Source organism: Candoia aspera, chromosome 4 (assembly GCF_035149785.1).
Source record: "Candoia aspera isolate rCanAsp1 chromosome 4, rCanAsp1.hap2, whole genome shotgun sequence".
Taxonomy (NCBI): Eukaryota; Metazoa; Chordata; class Lepidosauria; order Squamata; family Boidae; genus Candoia; species Candoia aspera.
Window position 1 is genome coordinate 46,061,838 of NC_086156.1, and position 23,808 is coordinate 46,085,645.

At 36.7% G+C, this 23,808-nt stretch overlaps 1 protein-coding gene across 2 annotated transcripts in view; it reads right to left on the bottom strand.

Moving 5' to 3' along the window:
• The window catches only part of TOPBP1 (DNA topoisomerase II binding protein 1), a 39,458-nt gene that overhangs the window by 1,888 nt on the left and 13,762 nt on the right, over positions 1-23,808 (bottom strand). The window contains exons 11-24 of one of the 2 annotated variants that reach the window (XM_063303995.1): positions 22,857-23,029; positions 22,343-22,554; positions 21,084-21,382; positions 18,857-19,030; positions 15,978-16,087; positions 14,782-14,905; positions 10,320-10,463; positions 9,118-9,205; positions 8,672-8,864; positions 8,316-8,539; positions 7,332-7,495; positions 5,651-5,765; positions 5,309-5,472; positions 3,543-3,683 (exon numbers count right to left, since the gene is read on the bottom strand). In XM_063303995.1, coding sequence (XP_063160065.1) covers positions 3,543-3,683; positions 5,309-5,472; positions 5,651-5,765; positions 7,332-7,495; positions 8,316-8,539; positions 8,672-8,864; positions 9,118-9,205; positions 10,320-10,463; positions 14,782-14,905; positions 15,978-16,087; positions 18,857-19,030; positions 21,084-21,382; positions 22,343-22,554; positions 22,857-23,029 — 2,325 coding nt within the window. Of the gene's footprint in view, positions 1-3,542; positions 4,222-5,308; positions 5,473-5,650; positions 5,766-7,331; positions 7,496-8,315; positions 8,540-8,671; positions 8,865-9,117; positions 9,206-10,319; positions 10,464-14,781; positions 14,906-15,977; positions 16,088-18,856; positions 19,031-21,083; positions 21,383-22,342; positions 22,555-22,856; positions 23,030-23,808 lie in introns of those variants that run through there. The other variant, XM_063303996.1, reaches the window with a different exon arrangement.

The following is a 23,808-nucleotide window of genomic DNA, read 5'->3' on the forward strand; positions in this document are numbered from 1 at the left end:
TCTCCCCTGTTCCAATTCAAATTGTGCCTTATCTCTGCACTGGATGCTCTACCTATGTAGCATGTAGTTTGGGTCTCAAAAGGCAAAGAATCCTCTACCTGACCAACAGAAAACTACAGAAAAAATTCATTCCAGCAATGCCACCACCCACATAACAAGTCAAGACCCTTCCCCTACTCTATACAGAAAGGAAAACAAATAAAACTATACCCCTTCATACATATTGTGTGCATTAGTCTGGTGGTTTGATGTAAAAATATAAGGAATTGCTGCAAATAGCTTACTACAAAGGCAGCAAGCCATCATTCCTCTGGTGAAATTCAGCCCCAATTCCTTTACTTGCTTGTTGTAGTAATAAAGTGAAGAGAGACCCTTGAGACCCTGAGAAAGGCAGACTATGAATGCAATAATAAATTACAAATTTAAGAAACTACTTGCTACTAAGCAACAGTGAAAGGAATGTAAGCCAACACTTTTGTAACCAGGTGCTTTTTTACAATTATTAATCATATCTGCATATCATTCTGGTGGCTGGAGTGCATAAAATGGCAAGATGTATTCTACACAATACCTGCAGACAGTATCAAGATGCTAAAAAGGTTGCCTGGAGGAAGATGATAAGAGAGACTGTCCTGACCCAGGAAGTTTAAAAAAGTATTTGCCACCCTCCACTACAAACAAAAATTGCTGGCATCCCCTCCCAACAAACAGACAAGACTCAAATAGAGTGTATGATATGAGAATGCAGTGGTCTGAAGCTGTACTCAGATTGGTCAAGCACACATATAAAGGGTCTCTCAACTGAAAGATCATGAACTAGATCCTCCAAATCATGGCTTACAAGTTCTAGGGTAAGTCCGAAAATACTCATCAGCTCACAGGTTCTTTTCTTCAGTTCTGTGTTTCACTGATTATGGTTTACCAAAGTTGCAAAGCTCATAATAAACTTAATGACTTAAACCTCGTCAGAGATGAAATGCGAACAAAAACTCCTGATTTAGATACTTCAGACTGGTCTGAGGAACTAGGAAATACAATTGTAATTGAAATTATTCAACCCCCATTGCAAATCAGGTTGATTGTCAAAATGTACAGACTTTCAGCTGTTTGCAATGAACAAATCAAACAAAAGCAATTGAAATAGCTCAACATAACAAATGCTTCAGGTGGTGTCCCCAAAGTCAACTGAAAATGCAACTTCTCCAGTCTCAAAATTATTCAACCCCTTCATGGCAAGCATCTTCAGTACTTAGTAGAGCACCCTTCTGCTTTTATGACCTGCTGCAAACAAGATACATAGCCAGACACCAGCTTCTGGCAGCATTCCTGAGGAATCTTAGCCCATTCCTCATGAGCAATGGCCTCCAGTTCAGTTATATTCTTGGGTTTGTGTGCTGCAACTGCCTTCTTCAAATCCCATCAGAGATTTCCTATGGGGTTCAAGTCAGGTGACTGTGATGGCCATTGTAGAACCTTCCAGGACTTCTTCTGCATCCAAGCCTTAGTGGAATTGGAGGTATGCTTGGGATCATTGTCCTGTTGGAAGGTCCAATGACGCCCAAGCTTCAGCTTCCTTACAGATGGCATGACATTTTCTCCTAGGATTTCCTGATACTTCAATGAATCCATCTTGCTGTCCACACACTGCAGGTTTCCAGTGCCAGAGGATGCAAAGCAGCCCCAGAGCATCACCAAGCCACCACCATGCTTAACTGTAGGCAGAGTGTTCTTTTCAGCATATGTTTCATTCTTCCTCCAGACATACCACTGATCCATCGGGTCGAAAAGTTCCAGTTTTGTTTCATCGCTCCATAGAACAGAATCCCAAAACTTCTGTGGCTTACTTATATGATTTTGAGCATATTGGAGCTGACTTTTCTTGTGGTTTTGGGTCAGTAGTGTACATCTTGGAGTTCTAGCATGGAAACCTTCTGTGTTTAGTACACACCTTACTGTGCTCACTGAAACCTGAGTGTCTGTTGCCACCAAGTCTTGCTGCAGGTCTTTTGCAGTCACTTGAAGGTTTCTCTCCACCTGCCTTCTCAGAAATCTGGTTGTAGCCACTGACAGCTTCCTTTTTCTGCCCCGTCCAGGTAGTGTAACCACTGTTCCTTTAACTATGAACTTGTGAACTATGCTTCCAATCGTGTCTCTAGGAACATTCAGTGCCTTTGCTATCTTTTTGTATCCTGTTCCTTGTTTGTGAAGGGTGATGATCTCTGCTCTTACCTTTTGGACCATTTTTTTGACTTAGCCATACTGTATTTCTAACATGCAATCAAACGTGACACTCAACAAACCCCTAGCCAGTTAAGGTATTTCTATTACTAATAAAGCCCTTGATTAGTTGCATCAGGTGTGCATCAGTATGTTTTGCATACTGTATGTGTGCTGTTGTGACGGATTCTATTCAGGCGGTTGAATAATTTTGAGACTGGAGAAGTCATTATCAGTTGCATTTTCAGTTGACTTTGGGGACACCACTTGAACCATTCATTGTGTTGAGCTATTTCAATTGCTTTTGTGTAATGATTGCCCAGCCCAAATACTCAGACTCACAAGAGGTTGCTAAATGAAATCCGATTTATTAGGGAACTTAGGACAAATACAGAGAAAGCTGAGAATGAGCAAAAGCGCGCCAAATACAAACTTAAAACCCTCAGTACAAACGTACCCCGCCTCCCTGCCAACAGCCCCTCCCGTCCCAGGTGCTGGCAATCGTCAGAACTGCTAGCCTGGGAAAGTAACCTTGAACATAACAGATAACCCAAACACATTCCAAAAGCAGAGCCAAGAGATAAATCCTCCCATCCTCCCGTGAAAGATGAAACACGCATCCAGCTAATGACATGAGAAACGTTACGATGTATCAAAGACATTGAAACGGCGAACATGACATTTTGTTTGATTTGTTCATTGCAAACAGCTGAAAGTCTGAACATTTTGACAATCAACCTGATTTGCAATAGAATAATTTCTATTACAACTGTATACACAAAGGAATACACACAGAGAGAATGATGGAAAACCATAGGATACCAATCAATGCTGAGAATCATGTTTCTTAAATCTCTTATTTGGGCATTTATCTTCCTACTGTATAAAGAGTATTTTAAAATTATGCTATACTTGTGTTTATAATAGATTGACTGTACCAGCACTATAAATTATTATTTGGGGGTGGAGGGGGTACCTTTGAGTCAGTGTTGACCCCTAGTGACTATCTGGACTAGTCCTTGCAGCTTTCCTGGCAAGATTTCTGGAAGTGTTTTACCATTGCCTCCTTGCCAGGGCTGAGAGTGACTGGCCCAAGGTCATCCAGCTGACCTTGTGCCAAGGTGTGACTAGAACTCACAGTCACTCGGTTTCTAGCTTGGTGCCTTAACCACTACACCAAACTGGCTTTCATAAATTCATTTATTATCCATCAGTAACTTTTCAAAAGTAATATAGGTAAATTAAGATGTAATAATCTTTCTTTCTACCGGATGAAGTATTCTTCTGTCCACAAGATACGCTCATGAAGTTTAATATGTAAATACCTCAGCAGTGCTGGTTTCTTCTCTTCGTTGTTGTATTGTCTTTCTCCATCTCATTGCTGCAACTGCTAACTTCTTCTGAACTACACTGATTCCAGTAAGTACACTAAGTATAGAGTTGCTTCCCCATTCATAATCTTCTTCCTAGAATGACATTCTTACACATAGTAATTCTGCCAAATTTAACAGGAAATTTCAAACAAAATCTTAAGAGCAAATCATTCTCATGCCCAACTGGACAGAATAGTAGAAATTAACATTTATAAAGCACAATCTATTAAAATTATTTTTTCCAGTATTCACAAAGTAGACATCTCTTTGATAAAACAAGCCCAGTATGATTTTAACTTTCTTTATTGGAATAGGAGCTCTCTCCTGGCTTCGTATTTCAAACATCTTCTACGACTTCAAACTTTCAAGAACAGCATTTCAGAAAGCTACTGTTCAAAACTGAAAACATCTCTGCCCAGGATTATGACATTAGTTTATAGTTCACTAGAAAAAAATTCAGAGCAATTACTTCTAATTCTGATTTATATTTATTGGATCTCTCCTCAAACAACTTGCTACTCACATTCATAATGTAGTTATAGCAGTTTTTATGCAAGCACATCCACCTATCATTTGTAACCTTAAATCTTCTACTGAAATTTGATCTGTTCTTTCAAAAGGATTGTTGTACCTAATAAAAGTGAAAGGTAATGGTTTTTTCCTAGCCTCTTTCCTTCTGTCTAGAGAAAGAAAATGGAAGGATCTGCTTGGTGTTACATGTAGGACATTTGTTCAATTCCTTCCCTCCCTCCCCAATCACTTGCAGTCCTTATGAACCCCCTCCAGAATAATATGGGATGATGCTGCAAAACATGCTGCCTTCCCCACTTCCTATTGACAGGGGGATTCTGAATAGGACTCTGGTCAGGGAGTGTTACATCCCAGCAGAAGCAAAGACTTTCACAGGGAAGCAAAAGTCTATTGAAAACTGTACCATTTCAAGTATTGAAAAAGTGCCAGAAAAAGAACAGAATTAGAATTCACATGGGTGAAAGGATATTTGAGATAATCAGGGTTAAAAAACAAACAAACTCTTAGTTGTAAAGTACTATGGGTAAAAAATTACTTCATCTGAATCTCTGTTTGAACTGTTGTTCAATGGTTCAGTTTTAATTATCTCTAGTTTTATAATTTACGTTTTCTGTTTTTATGGAAATATGTGGTTTGGAGGCAAGGCTTTGAGGATAATAGGCAAGGCAGAAACTAGTATAGATGAAATGAAGTTAGGCTGGGTACTCTTGCAAGTCTAGAATCTATCATTTTCAAAAGGCCAACCATACTGTTACACCCCATCAGCCTTTAGATCAGATCACAATGAGCAGTGGAAATCCTAATATCTTTACTAAGAGATCAGTCCCAATACATCCAATATGGCTTACTCTCTAGTTAAACAAAGATAGCAACCCAAGGCATTTTGGTAAGGCCAGCTTTCAGTTGATTCTTTGCTTATTCTGTTCATAGGCTGAAATCATGCAAAGAAATAGACAGGAGAAATACTCTTAATTAGGAGATATTTGTTGAAAGAATGGATAGGTAAGGTGTGTACTGAGGAAGGCAAGGAAAATAACTGAAGGGACATACTGAAAATCTCATATGCATTGGTGAGACTCAGGCAAATATTTCTTCACCATGAAGTACATGCTGGGACATTACGTTTTAGAGTGTAAATAATGTTAAAATTGTAATGAATTTTAAATGTCCTTAATAGTGCTGAATACCTCTACAAAGGTCTGTGCTGCTCTACATGCTTCCAGATAGGAACGATGCAGCACCCATTTTCCTGCTGCCATTGATGCCAAGAATTTCTCATTGCGAAGAGGGTGTCCCACAATTGTATGTGTGCAGCTCGAATCAAAGCACTGCTTCTCCAACACTACTCCACCTAAAGAATGTATTTTTACATGTTATTTTAAAACAGGACTCATACTGTAGAAAAAGCAAATTTAGGAAGTTAAGAGCTATTCTATAAAATAGTTAAAAAACATGGTTCAACATGTCTCTATGAGCAATCAGCAATGGAATCTGGATACAACACTCCAAAAGTTCTATGAATTGCCTACCTAGTTCTTCAATTAGATGGTAATAATCTATTCGTTCTTGAGGATTAAGAGAAGAGAGCTGAAATCTGTGCAATTTTGATGGTTCTTCATAGACTCCTTGGTCTGATTTAATGACCTGAATATTTATGAAATCAGGAAAAAAAATATTAAAGGGTGAATATGATGCCTTCTCATGAACAATGTCCTTCCTACATAAATCATTCCTACATATATTTAACAAGCCATCTGAGATAAATTTAAATAACTTAAAACAATCATGACTGCAGTTCCAGTCCTTTAAGAGACAGCAGGTAATCAGATCCCATGTGTCATATATTTCAATGCTACTACATTGTCATTTATTACAGTAATTACACTGCTACAATATTATTATTATTATTATTGCAACAGAGACTGATGGCATTAAAAGACAGATACACTTATTAGAGCACAGAATTTTGTGGATCATAGACCATGTCAACATAGGTAAAGAGGTAAAGGTTTCCCTCGACGTAAAGTCCAGTCGTGTCCGACTCTAGGGGGCGGTGCTCATCTCCGTTTCTAAGCCGAAGAGCCGGCGTGGTCATAGACACTTCCGGGTCATGTGGCCAGCATGACGACTCGAACGCCGTTACCTTCCCGCCGAAGCGGTACCTATTGATCTACTCACATTTGCATGTTTTCGAACTGCTAGGTGAGCAGGAGCTGGGACGAGCAACGGGAGCTCACCCCGCCGCGCGGTTTCGAACCGCCGACCTTCCGATCGGCAGCTCAGCGGTTTAACCCGCAGCTTAAAAACATCTGTTAAGACTTTCAGGTGCTACTCTATTGTTTTTCATGCAACAGATTAATAGAACTATACTTGGGAAACTATTTTAATTAGTAAAAACCGTACATACATTTGAAATCAAGATTATGGCCTGCGCCTATGGAGAAGAGTACGATTTTTTTTTCTAGACCATTCTAAAAGCATGCATATGGATATCACCTCTCTCCATGCTAGAAAAGATGATAAAATCAATTCCAAATTCCAATTTCTTAAACAATCAAGAAAAATAGTCAGAAATAGTCAGTTGCTGTTAAATATATTAGACTTAGCTACTATGCACACTTATTAGGAATCTTAATGTTTACAAACTCAAGGTTTCCTTTGGACTTTACAGCACTGGCAGGATTTTACCTTCCCCAGGCTTTCGACTAAATTTTAATCAAGTAAAGGGGTTTCTGGCAGGGTAAGGAGAGAATTCAAACTGATCAGGTTGATTAAAGGCCTGTTCAACTGTCTTCCAGGTGATTTTTCATAAAGATTTTAGCAAGCTATGTCATTGGTCTAGAAATGAAATATGGCCCAGCCAGGGGAGAACTAAATTCATCAGCCAGTTCAAATTCTGAGAAGTAAAACCCATTCTCCTATTAATTCTCATGATTCAATTATTTTAACTAAAAGAGTCACAGTTTACTTCCTATCTGGCTTCAATATCTTCACTACTCTCCAGCTAACAGAAGAAATTACATTATTAACAAGATTCAAAGTAATTGCTGAGAAGCTACTGAAATGAACATATTTACCCTCTTTTATAATCTATTATCTGTAATTTAAGATTATCTTATTGGCAGCTTCTAATAAAACTTCAAACCAGTAAGATACAATTTGTCAATGTATGTGTTACTCTATGTATCCGTTTACTATGATAGAACATACATCTTCTTTTGGCTGGGGAGCCACTGGAGGATTCGCCAGTGGAAAAGCAATGGCAGGAGCCAGCGGAGTCGGGATCAGATGATCTTCTCTTGTAGGTGTTTCTGGATTTCTAATCAGAAGACTTGCAGTCTTGACTGAATCTATTTTCGTTGAATCATTAATCCCTTAAAACAGAAAAACACTAGAGCATGATTTTTTATATTTGACAGCAAAGATAACATTGAACAGTTCACTGAGTAAAAGCAAGTAAAAATGGACCAGGAGCATGATTTAAATCTGAATATTGAAAAATAAAAGTTTATATGAGTCATCTCCAATACTCCAATACAGCATATAGGTAACTATTTCAGTTTAAATGGGATTTTGTTCTGAGTAAACCTGATCAAGGCTACAATCTTAGCTTTATTTCCATATGGAATAACTGACTATAGTTGCACATCTTATACTTCTAAAATTCTACAAATATACACAACGTAAACTCAGTTACATTTAATTCTATAACATGAACATGCAGTTAATCCAAACTCATGCCACAAAGTACATCTCATGTTCTGAATTCTGTTCCAGTCTCAATACAAATTTCTCAACTCAACCCAAACATTTTGCATGAGAAAAAGATTTCAAACACATCAAGCTTATAGAAACAGAAAAATAAAGGGACTGCTTTCTGTGCAGGGATTTATTAAAAGAATAAAGCATTTAAAGTTTAAGTGCTCATCTACAGAATGAAGAGAAATAATTCAGGCAACCTTCACCATGTGACTCTTCGCCTTTCTACAGAAGTTTCAGAAGCTCCACAAGCAGTCAAGCATTGGATTAGCACCAACAGACCTAATTCAGTCCAGACATCTTCCATGTCACAAATGAAAAATGATAAAGGCAGCTAAAAATGTGCAATGTTTTTAACTACAGCTTTCTCATGTGATAATGAAATCCAAACTCAAAAGCTGCAGTACCATTTTGCCATATTATCCTGCAACTTACCCATTTCAACCATTTCTGTATCACTCAAAGACTTTCTAAGTGGAAGTTCTCCTGGGAGCACTGCAGTAGCTTGAATTTGTTCTGAATACTGTGAAGGACTATTAGGCCACTGCAGGTTGCTGGCAAGCCTTGCTCTTTCCTCTCTTGCTGTAGGGTCATCCCAAATTATCTGTTCATTCTGGGATGGCTCTGTGTTGGCATCAGTCGCTACCTGACGTGACTGCCTGAGAAATAAATTAAAAAATGAGGATAGGCAGCAAGTGTTACAGAAAATTGAGGACATGGCTTAAGCTGTTTCTGAGTAGCCTTTCTAAGACTGTAGCCCTGAAATCTAAGACAATCCAGCTAGTAGGTACCTTAAAGCTTCCAAGACTCTACTTCGGCCATTACGCACAGAACGTGGTCCGTCTGGAGTTGTTGGAGAATTCTCAAAACCATTCCTAGATAAAGAGCTCCTTTGTCCTTGCAATTTTGCTAATGATGTTGCAGTCATGATTTCTTGTAGTTGTTTCTGAAAGTTCTCCCTCATTTCCAATGTCTGTGTTAAAACTTAGATATAAAGAAAAATCAATAAGCTATTAAGGAGTTATTAATCCTGTGGGGGGAGATGGGCGGTGATAAAAATTTGATAAATAAAATAAATAAATAAATTAAAATCGAAACATACCAATGGCTATATAATAAAAACCATAACACACCTGTTTATGTCACCTTTTCCCCTTTCCACAATCTAAAAATTTTAAGAACTCACTGAACAATTCTAAAATATCTAGTGGTGGGGGTCAGACACACAAAAAGTTACCTCCTTTTGATTCATGCTCCTTTTGTTCAGCCTCATTTATTTGACCAATAATAACTTTTTCTATATCATTATCATCCAGTGAATTATTCTGAAACAATTGAGCATCAAAACAAATCAGTATCAAAAACAAGAAGTAACAACACACAAAGCATGGGTAAAACCCCAAATAAAACCCAAGATAGACACCATAAGCGTTGAAATAAAACAGCTTAATTTGTTTACAGAACTGCAGCAAGGTGACGATGAGGGAGAGTATGCTATAACACAGGGACAATTGCAGAGAAGGCCTGATATGTCATCCCTATCTGTGAACCTCACAAAGGAAGGGAGCTTTCAGCAGGTCATCTCTTGATAACCAAAATGGATGCAATTCTGGCAAGGCTGCCTGATTTATCCCAGTGCGGTACCATTTAGAATTAAAGGTAATAATCAGCACTTTGAATCCAGCCTGGCAGCCTACAAATGCAACAACTTTGCATTTGGTATAGATATTAGTGAGGTTGCCAATAATCTTGCCACTGCATTTTATATCAGCTGCAGCTTCCAGGATGTCTTCAAAAGCAGCCCTACACAGGACATGCTGCAGTAGCTCAATGGAGCGCTGATCAAGACATGAGTTAAAAAGGTCAGGCTACCCTGACCTGAGTAATATCTTACATTGTTAAATATTGACATGTCTTCTTATGATATGTTCTTCTTATACCTTGAGTTATATATACACATATGTAACTCAAAAACAGATTTGTTTATAGACTAATATATATTTAGTTAACAAGTCAATCAGACTCTTGGTGGGTTACAATGCTAATATGAGTTTAACATCATATATATGGAACTGCTTTATACTGAATCAGACCTTCAGTCCATTTGATTCTATAGAATCTATGCTGACTGCAGGATTTAGAAACATTTTTTTCTCGCAACCCTATTTAGAATGATCGAGATTGAACCCAAAATTTTCTACATGCAAAGCATGTACTAGACTGAACTATAAATTAATTTTAAAAAGTTCATACTTCTTAATCATCATATTCTTATTACTTATGTTATACTACAACAACAAAATTCTTAAAGTTTAATATTGTTCCACATTTTAGAATTTAAGATGAGAGAAAGCAAGTTGGGAAACCATTACTGTTATTTATAAATACAGATTAATATTATCAAACTGAATGGAAGAATAGATTGAACAAAAAGCATACCTTGTCTTCTTTCCCTCCTTTTCCAGCAGAGTCAAGCCTTTGTGAGAATCTGTCATCTTCCACACCACTAATATTCAAACTCATTTTAGGATTATATGTATGAGGATAAAGAGATTCAGCTAGTCGTCTGTATTCTTGTGCACTCTGGGAGACAGAAAGAAAAGGTTAGAATAGAGGGATTAATGCCACAACATTAAAACAAGGAATGTATAAATAAATTTTAATGGAAATAATTTTTTTCCCTTTCTGCCTAATAGATAATAAAAGTATGGTAAACAAAAGATCACTTTGTTATACCAACAAAAAGATGAATGACTTTATTGTGACATAAACAGGAACGGATCAAAGCTCACTTGATCAGATTAGAAGAGTAAAAGGCAGTCTAAAAGTGATGAAATGCAAGACCAAATAATTCATTTCACTTCTGATTCCATCTTTCCAGTCTTATCTTTTGGAAGAAGGGAAGAAAGCAAAAGTAAAAAATACTATGATCCTAACCATGTGACACCACCACCACCACCACCACCACTGACGGAAGAGTACAGAATGTGCTGAAATGTAACCTTGAGCCAAATAGAGCTGGTATCAGAAGGTAAATGGTTTACAATATAGGTATTTTAAGCCACTATACTGCTACTCCCAACCCAAGTGGAAGGTTTTTTACATTTCTCTCCTTTTTGCTCTCAGATTGATCAGTGGCTTCTCACAATTCCCCACCAATATGAACCTTGTTCCTTCGCCTTTTCTGAAAATCATAGCTATGATACTGTAAGATGTCTAGCGTAAAAGTAAAAACAAATAACAAAATAATTGGAGCAGGAGCGGGCAAATTGTGGCCCTTACTTTAAAAGTAAAATAAAAATAGAGTCGAAGTGGTACTTTATGGCTCTATAAAATAAAGTAAAATAAAGTAAAAAAGATAAATACTTAGTAGAGTGGGCAATTTGTGGCCCTTGACCTAATTTTATCTGTGCAAGTGATACCCTTCCCTAGCACCCCACTGATTAGAGAAGAAGAGAGATGAAGAAAAGAAGGCAGATGTGTTTGTGAATTGGAATGAGATCCTAAACAATTTTTGCTTCAGTGGCTTCAGCCCAATGCACCACTAGCCTCCAGCCTCTGAGAGCTTTTGCAAGATTTTTTTTTTTTAATTTAAATTTGTATCACCGCCCATCTCCCCCAATGGGGGACTTTTTAAAAATTTTAATAAACTAATACACTAATAAATTTTAATAATAATTTAAAAAAATTAAATTAAAATTTTAAAAATTTATTTTAAAATTTTTAATTTAAACAAGTGTGTGCTACTCTTCAAAACCAATACTCAAAAATAAAACCTCCTTTGACTCAGAAACTTCATTTCTCACGTTGCAGCATCTATTCTTTATCCTTTTAGGACAGTGCTTCACTAGATATATTTATTAGGTGACCAGCAACAAATAAAAAATCTTGCTGAAACACAATTATTTATTCGGAAATCCCCAAGCACATGACATTTACTATAATGTAAACTCTCACTGAATTTAGGAGTTATTCTGAGTAACAATAGTTGGTCACCAGATGATGGATTAGATAAGATAGTTAACTCCTCTGCTAAGAAGAAGGCAGCATTAAAAAAAGAAAAACATTCTTCTTGTCCATTGGGAGAAAACCTCATTCAGTTATAGGAACTGACTTCAACTGTATGGAATTATCAAGTTTGCTGATAAAGAAACTGGTATCACAACAACAAAGAAAAAAAATCACAGAGAGGCATGATATGAATTCCAGAGGAAGACACCCCACCCCCCCTGGTTATTACCTTTAGTGTTTCCTATTAGAGACAACCCAACAGACACATTATGAACTATTTTCTGAACAGTGCTTGTGAATACTTGACTGGAATGAGTTACCCAACAGTTGAGATTGTCTTCCTGGATTGGACATGCCAAATTCAGGACATCTTATCATCAAAGAACACTTCTTTATACAAGGCATTCAAACAAACCCCAGTCTGAACCTAAACCCAGTTTATTAGAAACAGCAGGATGTCTATCTTTACACAGTCAGATTAACTCAGATGGAGCATTTTGCATTATTTCCTCAGTTGCATGTAAACTAATCTTGGGCTCTTAGTTCTCTAGTATGCATTCAATCAGATACCTTTGATGACCTAAAGCAAAAAATACCAGAAGCTCTGTGAAAGTTTAGTTCTTTTTCCCTAAGCAAGTCAGCAATAGTTATAGCAAGTTAAAGAGTCACAATGTCAAATGCATCCTAACTTCCCACATGTACAGTATACTCAATGACTCTTTACACAGAATGCGGCGAAATAGAGATCCTGCAAGAAGAGAAAATAGAGAAGCTACTCAGAGGACAGGGAAGTATTTGAAGAGATGGGGTCCAGTAGGTAACAGTTATGACTAAATTCTCTCAAAACTTCAACCACAAAGTCCAGGCCTTCTTATGGGTTGCAGGATGCTAGATCCCCTTTTTATCCTGATTGGCCACGTCTCACAACCATCCAACTTCCCAAGGTTCTGACTGGTCTTTCTAACAGTCATCCATCAGTGGTTAAACCTGACACAGCTAGCTGCCACCATTCTAGTCCACTTGCCCTCTGGTCCATCTGTTCCTCTCATGTGATAGATCAAGTGTTCTCACCTTTCTTTTACTAAACAAGTTATATACTGCATAGTCATGCATAGCACACTGACATATTGCTTGCATACATATATTTATTAGCAGAAACCCAAGCAGCATTGAGAGACACTATCTGAGCACATCAAAATGTGGCATCCTTTGGCTCTAGGTCTAAGCTGATCAAAGTCAGAAGTTAGATCCTAGGGTGTCAGATAACCACTCTGAATAGCGGTCAGTTGATAAAAAGAAAATGCACAACTGTAAGGTATGTGGGAATGATCTTGGGAGACAGGGGGAAGAGCCAGGGCAACAGTCAGGTAAGAGGGCAGCTTAGCCTGCAACAGGAATGTGGACATGGCAAACATCTCATAAGGGACCCTCCCTAGTTTCTTGGACTGTAAAAGTGAAGGGGAGAAATGTACTTTCAGACCTGCAAGATCCTGTTAATGTAGCCTTACAGTAAATTAGAGTTAGTTCTTCTGGGTGTGCTTCTTGTCTGGACTACCTCACAAGGCTAACATCAACTCAACTACCTCTAGACTTACTGGTTCCATAGATGGTCCATCAGGGCTTTCAGTCTCCCCATAGTCACTATCAGATAGCTGGCCTGAGGTTGCTAAGTACCTCAGCCCCCACTTCTCCATCTGTCAGCTGGAAAGAAGTCTGCTACCCACATACTGCTCAGCCACTGTTTATGTTCACTGCAACTCAGCTTCTTTGATGACATACAGCTCCTTCAGGCTGATGTTGCATGAGTTGTTTTCATCAAGAGTTCTGCTTCTGTAGAGCTTGCAGACTGGTTGTAGTCAATCAGACATTTTGTTCATCAGAGTTCAGTCAGATTCCCACTGTCCTAATTGTCTGCTGAAGCTGTCTCCATGTTGGAAATTCCCAGTGCTTATGTGCAATCACTGCAAAGGCAACATCAAAACATTGCCAAGTTGCAATACCTGGCAGCCCTTCCTTCATATTTCCATTGGTTGCTACATGCTGGTGCTTTTCTTTTACTTTGCCAGGTCTCTAGGGCAGCCCTCAGAGGACAAAATAATCAGCATCACCTGGACAGCACAAGATCCTGTTCTGTTTCCTAATGGTTGGTGGGTGGCCAGAAGGCTTCAAGGGGAGAAGGCCTATTGTGCAATATTCTACAATTCACCACTCTTCTGCCTGACACACTCCATCTGACACACTCCATCTCTTGCTTTTCTTTTTTAAAACCAGCTCAATAGGCTAGAGATGATGGCAATGCTATTGCTCTCCTGAGAAGGCAGAGTCAAACACCAAAAAGGGTTTCCCTTCAAGGAATATGAATATTATCCCTAGAAAAAAAGTCAACCCTATCATGTTGGTTCCATCAATTCAGTAACAAAGAATAAACATGATTGGACAGTGTGAGTATGCACACACATGGAACTGCCAGATGAAATGTGAACCAGGTTATTATACTGTATTTTTATATTCACGGAGTCTAAAACTGCATAGCGGCATGTGTAAAACATGAACTACATATGCCTAGTTCAGATATACATGCATATTTAAAGACAAAATGTCAGCTATCATACTTTATAATCAAAGTCTTTTGAAAGCTTCCTTGATTTGGCAGAACTCTGCTGAGGGAAGTATTTCCAAAACCATCCCCTTACCTGTACACAGCCTTTCCCCCTGAACCTCAAGTGGCTTTCTAAAGGTCTGCCAACCTTCTGCAGTAAAAGGGGAGGGAGGCAAACAGTAAACTGGGATAAAACCACACCTCTATCCATTCCACTGAATGGAGCTTAACTGGAGAACTTTTCAGCAACTTTTTCCTCACTTTAGCATCAGAAAGAAAGGTTATCCCTACCTCCAAGAGCCAATGCTCTGAAACAATATATATGCCTCTTTCTTTAGCAGATTTGTATTCCCGGCTATTGTCATTCTGCCTTCCCTGGTAGATGAAATGTGTTACAGTTTCATCAAAGCACCACCTAGAATAAATGCACACAATCAATGCTTATTAGGGTATAATTGCCAGCGCAGAGGGAAGTACAGATAGCAGAATTCAGCAAACCTGATAACCATAACCAAACTGCAAATACCAAACACACCAATGTACACAGCAGTCATACTCCCTCATCAGAACACCTACATACTGAATATTTCTGTTATAATAAATGTGGCCATTAACTGTTTATATACATTGAAAGGGGTTTTTTTTTGACAATATTCTGTTGCTCAGGAATATAGAAATAAAAATCCGTTCAACCCTTAACAATTCCAATTGTTACTGCCTGCCCAGTACGTTCCAGCAGAGTGGGTAAGCTCAAAGTCCCTTGTATTAAATGTCCTCCTCTTATGGGACTGAGGAAGCACGGCTTCTGGAACAGCCACTCTCCAGAGGTGCAGACAGCATCTCTCTCCTAGGGTTCTGAAAAGCCCTTAAGATCTGGCTTTGGTCTCGAGCCTGGGATTAATGTGTTTGTGGGGGCCCTGGTGTGGTTTGCTATTGTTACGATTGTTTTAGTCTGGGCTGCCAGTGTGCTCTATGTTTTTAACTGTTTTTATCGTTTTTGTATTTTGTAAGCTGCCTACTGGAGAGGGCAGCTACAATAAATTTAAATAAATAAATTCTAGACACTTTTTTAGGACCACACTTCAAGGAAAATATACACTTAATATACAGTTGAATGTAATACCCTAGTATGAATAAATGTTAGTATTTTATTAGTATTAATATTAATAGTATTATATATATATATATATAATATATTGATATTGATATTTAATTATTAATTAATCAATTAATCAAATTTAGCCACCGCCCATCTCCCCCAAAAGAGGGACTCTGGGCGGTTTAATTAATATTAAATTAATGTATATTAAGTAATATTATATAATTCCAAGATTTTCATGTTTAATTTTATGCAACCATCATCATTAAAGACTTTATAAAATGGATTACAGCATTATATAGACCATTTTAATTTCTAGAGCTGTTAAAATTTAAATCTGTAGTCATTACAATGATAGTTTATTACTTACACTTATAACTGTATATACCTGTAATCAGCTCCAAGGGATGCAGCAATAGCATTCAATTCACTCTGCTTTTTACTGAGCTTCTTACTCACACAGATGACAACATCCACTAAAGGTTTTGATTCTTCTTCCTGATCAAGTGGAGTTAGGAAAAATATTTGAACACTTGGATTTTCAGCATTTCCAAGTTTCCAGCATTCATTTGTTTACACAACTCTATCTTTAAAAAAGTAAATATTTAAGGGAAGATAAGGGGAATTAATTTAGTTCCTTCTCTTTCAATAAAATAGTTCCATAGTGCTAAGTTGAAAAATGCATCTCCAAACAAAAACAAATGGCGCTGCTAGCTATTATAGCACTGCCCTTAGATGGACTGGATGACCTCACTAGAGCAAGAATAAAACTCAAGCCTCACTTCAATGGCATCATGCAGCTCAGTATCACTTACTCTAAATCCTTCTTTTAGGATAAAGTGTAAGCTCCTCTTCAGGTACCAACAAGTATGCCTCTTGCTGTATGTAAGGTAGGCCTCTCTTGAGAAAAAGGCTAGAGGTAGGATGAATTAGACCCTCAGAATGGAGAGGTCCCACTCCTAATTTACCTCTTCAGAATGTATATTCTTAAACTATGGCTTTTTGCATATACTTTTTCAGAAATGTCTGGACTCATGACAGCATCCTTCATTAATTTTCAGAGCTTCCAATCAGAACAGCCTTGTTATTTTTCATAACTAAGTTCTCCTAATTTCAATACTACAAGTAAGATTAAAACTAAAAAAACCTTCCGTTTTATTTTCAAATTTTAAAAAATGACCTTACAAACAGGTGTCACATCATCAGAAGGTCAATGAAACATACATGATACATGTGGCTACCAATTCAGTCCATATTATGATGTAAAAAAGCTTTATTTTTTAAAAAAATTCTGCCCTACATGACTTGAAGACTGTATTGATCCAGAAGTGTGAAAGTTAACACTTCCCCTACAAAAAATGTTGGACTAAAGCACACATCACTTTCAACTATATGGCCAAAAAATGTGGAATTATGGACGTTGAAGCTCAACATGCCGGGGAGCACAAGGCTAAGGAAGTCCATACCAGTAATTATATTTTTCTTCTCCCAGCTGAGATATGCTTACTTCCGAGACTTCCAGGTGAGGTATGGCGAACTGAAGACGGTTCTGTGAAAGCGAGCCAATGACTGCAGCAAAGACCAAGGAACTGGTAAGTAGACCAGTCCCTTGGAACCTCTCCAGATAAGGAGATGATGGGAGATTGCCCACATGTGCTCCAGACAGCAGCTCCTCGTGAGGAGACTACAGGACAGTGATTTTCCAGGGGGTTGAGTGCCAGGATCAGCCATCTTACTTGCAACCACAGTGGAGCCTTTTAAAGGACACTAAGTTCACAAACCTCACTTTCTAATCACTTTTGGAAATTGCCTATTAACTATTCTAAAGCTATTAGAGAACTTTGGAACAACAGGTTTGAAACGTCTTCATCAAGTGAGTTTATCTTCAACTCTGACCAAAGAAAAATCAATTACAAGTTTAAGAACTTAAAAGAATTTGAAATAAACAGCAAAAAGTTAAATAAGATTTTGATCTAAGAAAGTTATAAACAGATTAAGGATCCAGATTAACTTGGAATATTGACTTTTACTTTAATATTTTGGAATTAACTATAAAAAATAAACAACTTCTTGTGGGAAACAGACGTATTTTAGTTATCCTGACAACTGCAAGTCATAACAAAAGATCTTCTTCCTAGCGTTATTCCCGTGCTATGGCAGGGTCCACTAGTCATAACAAAAGATAAGTGATGATTTTAGATACTGGATACTAGAGGGGACTAAAGAGTTTAAGCAGAAAAAAAATACAAAGCCTGATGTCAGTTAATACTGGGACTTACAGAATGATATAAAACATTATAACATTGAAAAAATTAAAGCAGATCTTTGAAGAATGGAGGCAGAAGTTAGTAACTACAATATCAACACTCAGTAATGATGTCTGCTTCTATGGATAGACTATGTCTAAAAGATGTTAATGAGGGAATGACAGATCTGGAACAAATTTTATCTGATAAGATAGAGAAGTACAAAATGTGGAACTACAAATGAAAGGCAAGAGAATGATTTGGAAAAGGATGTTTTACTGGATATACAAAAGAAACTGCCTGAAGTTTTAAAAATTAAAAGGGAAAATGCAAATGATAAACCAAGTGAATGACCTAGAAAATTTTCTTATTGGACCTACAAAAGAGGCTTGTTAAAGCCTTGAAGAAATCTGTGTGATGGGATAAAGAAGAATTGAAGAGAAATCAAATCCTACAACAATATTTGATTGAATTAAAGATTAAGACTGTAAGAAGGAAAAGGAAAAAGTATAAAGTTGGTTTATTTGATCAAGATTAAAATAAGACATTTTGTTGCAATGTTCTGGCAACCCTTTATGGACCTGTTATGTTTTGCTGACACCAGGACTGAAAAGTTGATGTTTTATGGATTTGCTTATAGATAAGGGATGGGATATGAGATGAAGAGATATCTGTTTAACCTTATAGGGGGTGAAGAGTTATTAAATTTGTTTATACTTTTTGTGATGAAGGTTGGAAGCCACTTCTTTATATATTTCTTTTCTTTTTCATTGTTATATTCTCTTTTTTTTCTCTTTGCTTGCACTTTTTATTCTTTCTTTCCATTCTCTTCTCTTTCTCTAAGTTTAGGTTGCATTAGTTTATACCACCTTAATTAAAATTCTTAATAAAAATTATATTTGAAGAGATATGCTTACTTCCACAATATGATGAATGCCATTCCATAAAATAACAATTTGCCAAGAACAATAAAGTTCAACTAACTCCATATTTGTATAATGAACCTAAATGCTCAGCTCACCCTTTGCCAAGGTGCAGCTTTCAGCTGAGGACTGGCAGCAATAGCAACTGTTTGCCTTGTACTGTTGGCCAAAGCTAGTTTTAAGTTCCTGCCAATGACTTCTGAAAGAGGAGTGCTTAGTTTTCTGTTGCACTGTTTAGGACCACCTGGAGTTTCCAAAGCTGCCAAAGCATCCTAGAGGATAGGAATTAAAAAAAAAGGCATTAATAAATTTATACATGTTGTACTCTCAAAATGTTTTTCATAAATTAATAGGTAAAACATTTTTGTTTTATTCTTCTAGTTATCTAAAATACCCAACCAAATTATCATAGCAGCTTTTTATATTGTATTTTTGGAAGATTTACCAAAGGTTACTTTTTATTCAGACCAAAACAATCTGTTAGTTTTATTGGCACCAGGCTAAGCTACCAACATGAATAAGCAGAGCCATCACTCAACCCTATGGCAAGAGCTCACATCAAGTTATAAGCCCTCAACTTATAACTCAACAACAAGGGTACTGAGTAGTTATGTAATTGCTACGAAATAGTGATCATAGGCAAGTATTACCAAATTATTCTACTTTCCAACGTTCTAAGTTGTAACGAAATGCACCCAAGTATAGCAGAAAGCCAACTGTTTGTACCCCAGAGGTATACAGTTAAATTTTAAATAATTCACTTTTTTAAACTGACAAAGAAGCCTAGCACAGATCCTTTCTACCGTAACCACCACTCACAAAAAATTACAGGGAAATTGTATGCTGTAGGCTCAGCAGATCTTTCACCAAAATGCTGTGCTGGAACGAACTGCACCTATGGATCCGTAGCATGAAGTAGCCATAGCATCTTGAAGGTTCAGCATGGCTGTTTCAAGGCACTCTTGAGCTCTTCTGTGCATACTAGAGAAATGAAGGAACTAAAGCTAGACATTATCTAGCATTATCATCACAGTGTCATTCTGGTGATGATATATAGTATTAAATGACTGTATAATATGAGGCAATAGTTGATGGACATCTTTGTAAAAAAAAAAAAACCCAAAACCCCTATAATTAAAAAAACTATAATTATTTTTGCCACAAGTAAAACAAATTACATTGAATTGAAACAGATTTTGTCAGAATAGATTCAATTAAAATTAATCCTTAATTTCATTAGGAAATGTAATGATCGCAAGTAGGAACAGCAAAACAATTGAAATGTTCCACTACAGCACTTCAAAGTCAGTGAGCTCCAGAGCATTCAGCAACTTCCCAGTTATAAACTAACTAGTTGACTGGAAGTTAGGGAGGAATGGGATTCCTCACACCATCTGCTACTCATTTCTGGGAGCAATGAGTTAGGTGTATGGAACAAGGAAGCATGGGCTTTGGATCCAGAGCTACTTCAACTCATTTGGGGGTTTTCTAACATAAGAGGAAAGCACAGAACTTAAAATAGAGATGAAATAAATTCTCCTGCCAACCTCAGAGGAGGACACCTGACCAGTTATATAGCCCTTGAAATGCTGTTCCAATATGTTAACATGGAGAATATATTCTAATTCTGCTTCTAACTAACAAATATATATACCAATACTTCACAACTTGTTAATATTCATATAAAGGACAACTTTTATTAATTCTAATCTGCAATATGCCTATAGACATAGATTTTGTATGGATAAATATAATGAAATATGGGACTCATTTATACAAAATACACTAGTTTAGGGAAAGCACGATGATTACTTAATTGTATTAGAGATAAATATAGGTATATGCATCATATTTGCATTAGATATATATAGAATTGTAACTGTTTATTGTAATGTTATATTTCATATTTTTATTTTACTTTTTCTATATTTTTCTCACTTTTTAACCACCTGTTATGGGTTTTTTTTGATAATGTTATGTATCTTCGTGTATTTACTTTTATTTTTCTGTTATTATCTAAAAAAGCAATAAAAATTAACAATAAAAAAGCTCTAATCTGCAATATGACTATGTCAATGTGGTGTTATAATATATACTTGTAAAATAAAATGCCCATAAAATAAAATATTCACACTAGTAAAATAAACAACTATAGATATAAAAAGAAGCTTAATATTAAAACTAAGCTCATTCAATTTGCTTTGAAATTAACAACATTAGGACTAATAAGCAAATTGATATTTATTGGTAGTTGCATTCTAACAGCCACCATTAACCTGTCTTCTCAAACATTTACCACAGGAACAAGATTTCCAAAGCATGTACCTTGACATCAAAAGAAGGTTTGAAGAGCTTGTCTTTAGATAAAAATTTAGATGGTGTGTCCAGATGCAGGGATGGTTCCTTCTGTACTACTTTGCTCCCAAATGGAGGGCTAGGATTTTTACCAATATGCTGTGAAATAACATTCTGGAAAGCTTTACTTTGGAAATGATTCACATCCAGAGATGTCACTGTTGTTATCTTCCCAGTTTCAAGGACACTACAAGGATGATCAGGTGTATTTGAAGATGCAGTACATGTCTCCATTTCATCTGGACAATCTGTAAGGTTCTTTTGTTTATCTTAAAAATTTTTAAAGCATAATTTAAAAATATCTTTCTTAAGTATGTATTTCACATTTCATAAAAAAAAATACAGCATTACATAAAATATTGTCTCCTGTGCTACAATTTGCACTGGTCTTTGATCAAAATTACCTTGGTCATTCTTCATTAAGTTCAATGAATATTATACAGTGAGATGACACTGTGTTGTAAGTTTGCTCCTTCAATTTTGGAAGTGAATATTATGTACCCAGAGTGCTAAAAAGATATAAGTATATTCTTTAGCTAATAATTTTTTTAACATGCTAGGATACCAACATACTGTTTCATCAATGGTAGCAAATGTTACATAATCCATATAATTACAAGTAAATCATTAAACTGAGACAGGCAGTCAAGAATGAAATCATTGCTTCATCCCAGTTAACAACCCTCAAATGCTTGCATGATTATGTCTAACTCTTGTTCCACCTTTGAGTAAACTAATCCAAGCATCCTGTTGTAAAAAGCATTGGATTATAGGGTCCAATGTCATCTAACTGTGAAGCTTACTGAATGACTTTGAGCATTTAGGAGCAATGTGACAGATTTAAAGAGCTGCATAATCCACTGATATATCACTGTTTTTATTTTGTGAGTGAGGAAGGAACACTAGTGAAAATTGTACAGAATAGCACTGAGGAGATGTCACTTACAAGTTTATTGTGTGGAACCAGAAGGTGCAACTGATACTTTTACCAGGTGAGAAAGAATGGCCAACTGCATCCTTTCAAAATCCTTCCAACTATTAATAGTATCCTGACCTAGTGCCATATCAGTACCATTTAGCAACCAATAATGTTTATGTGGTATTTTGGACAAATGTAATACAAAAAATGCATATGGATGGGATGTCTGAGGAAATATATGCATGCTTCTACTTTCTTACACAGATGTGGTATTGAGCACACACACACACGCAACTCCATTCCAACCAACCTTTGGCCTCTATATTGTTAATCAGGAATTTGCTTTCATCGGCCTTTTCCCCCATCCTTGCAGACTCCAACAGCCAAGCCATAGTAACAGCAGGAAGATTCCACTTCTTTGCTGCTTCATATTTAGAACCATCTGGCTCTTTCAGCACCAGATGAGTGCTGACAAGCATTCCTTTCTTTAGGTTGGCTCTTCTCACAAAGAATTCCTGAACTCTAAAAAGAATTTTTTTTAAAAAAAATGCTATTTTCCATAAGAAGCACCAATATATTATTCTTAAAAGAATAACGGGCAAAGCATGTCATATCTTCTCAACTACTTAAAAAGACTTTAGCTGATTTTTACAGTAATAAATACAAGGCCATGAGGAATATTTTTCAATAGTTCAAAAGTAATTTCTATTACTAAATGAAAACCTTTTTGAAAAGCATATGCATTTTCTCCTCTCCCTTTTAATATGCCAGAGGTTTAATATGATTAGGTGCCAGAAAATTTTTAAAAATGGTGTACTACTGACCTTGCCCCAAGCTGACTTGCCAAATATATTAACGATTCTCTCTCTGCTCCACTAAACTGGCTGAAAGACAACACACATTGCTGTAATGGGGTGGTTCCTTCCTTCATTGGCACTGGGGTGAAAAGTGGATTTGACTGAGGATCTATCAGGGTCTGTTGTTCTATACACATCACCTTTGATTATGACAAAGAAGACATTTAACAACTTAGAAATGCTTTCAACTGTAGTAATACAAGGTTCCAACAAAATAAAGGATCATATGGCATGTGATTATGGAGAATTATTTGAAAACCCCAATAAGTAAGTATAACAATGCTTTCTCAAACACTTGTTTTTTTAAACAATAGGGTGATTACAAATGTTTTACTAATAAAAGTTACCATTAAATTAAATTTTGTGCCTTCAATCACACTTGACTCCTAGCAACTCTCTGGGCAAGTCCCTGCAGTTTTCTTGGCAACATTCTCAGAAGTGGTTTGCCACTGCCTTCTTCCTAGGGCTAAGAGAGAACGACTGGCCCAAAGTCACCAAGTAGAACTAGAACTCACAGTCCCCTGGTTTCTAGCCTGGTGCCTTTAACCACTATGCCAAACCATCTCTCTAAAGTTAATATTGGTTCTAGTGATTACCACAAACTGCTGCATTAGACTGCCAAAATGGTTGTAGCTGTTTTATTCAAATACCAATAGTGATTTAATAACAGTGTTCTAATGGTGTTTTGGGCTTAATTTGTGAATGTTTGCATGTCAGTATTATTTGTGCCATAGAATTTCAGTGATTAAAACAGAATAAAATCAGACCATAACTGAACATAAATCCCTAATTTAAACTATATATAATGTTGGGTATGTTATTCTTCAATAGCAATTTAAAAATATCAATAATACTTCCATTACCTACTGATTTCCTATTTGCTCAGTATTTATTTTGAAATACTATTCTTCAACTTATC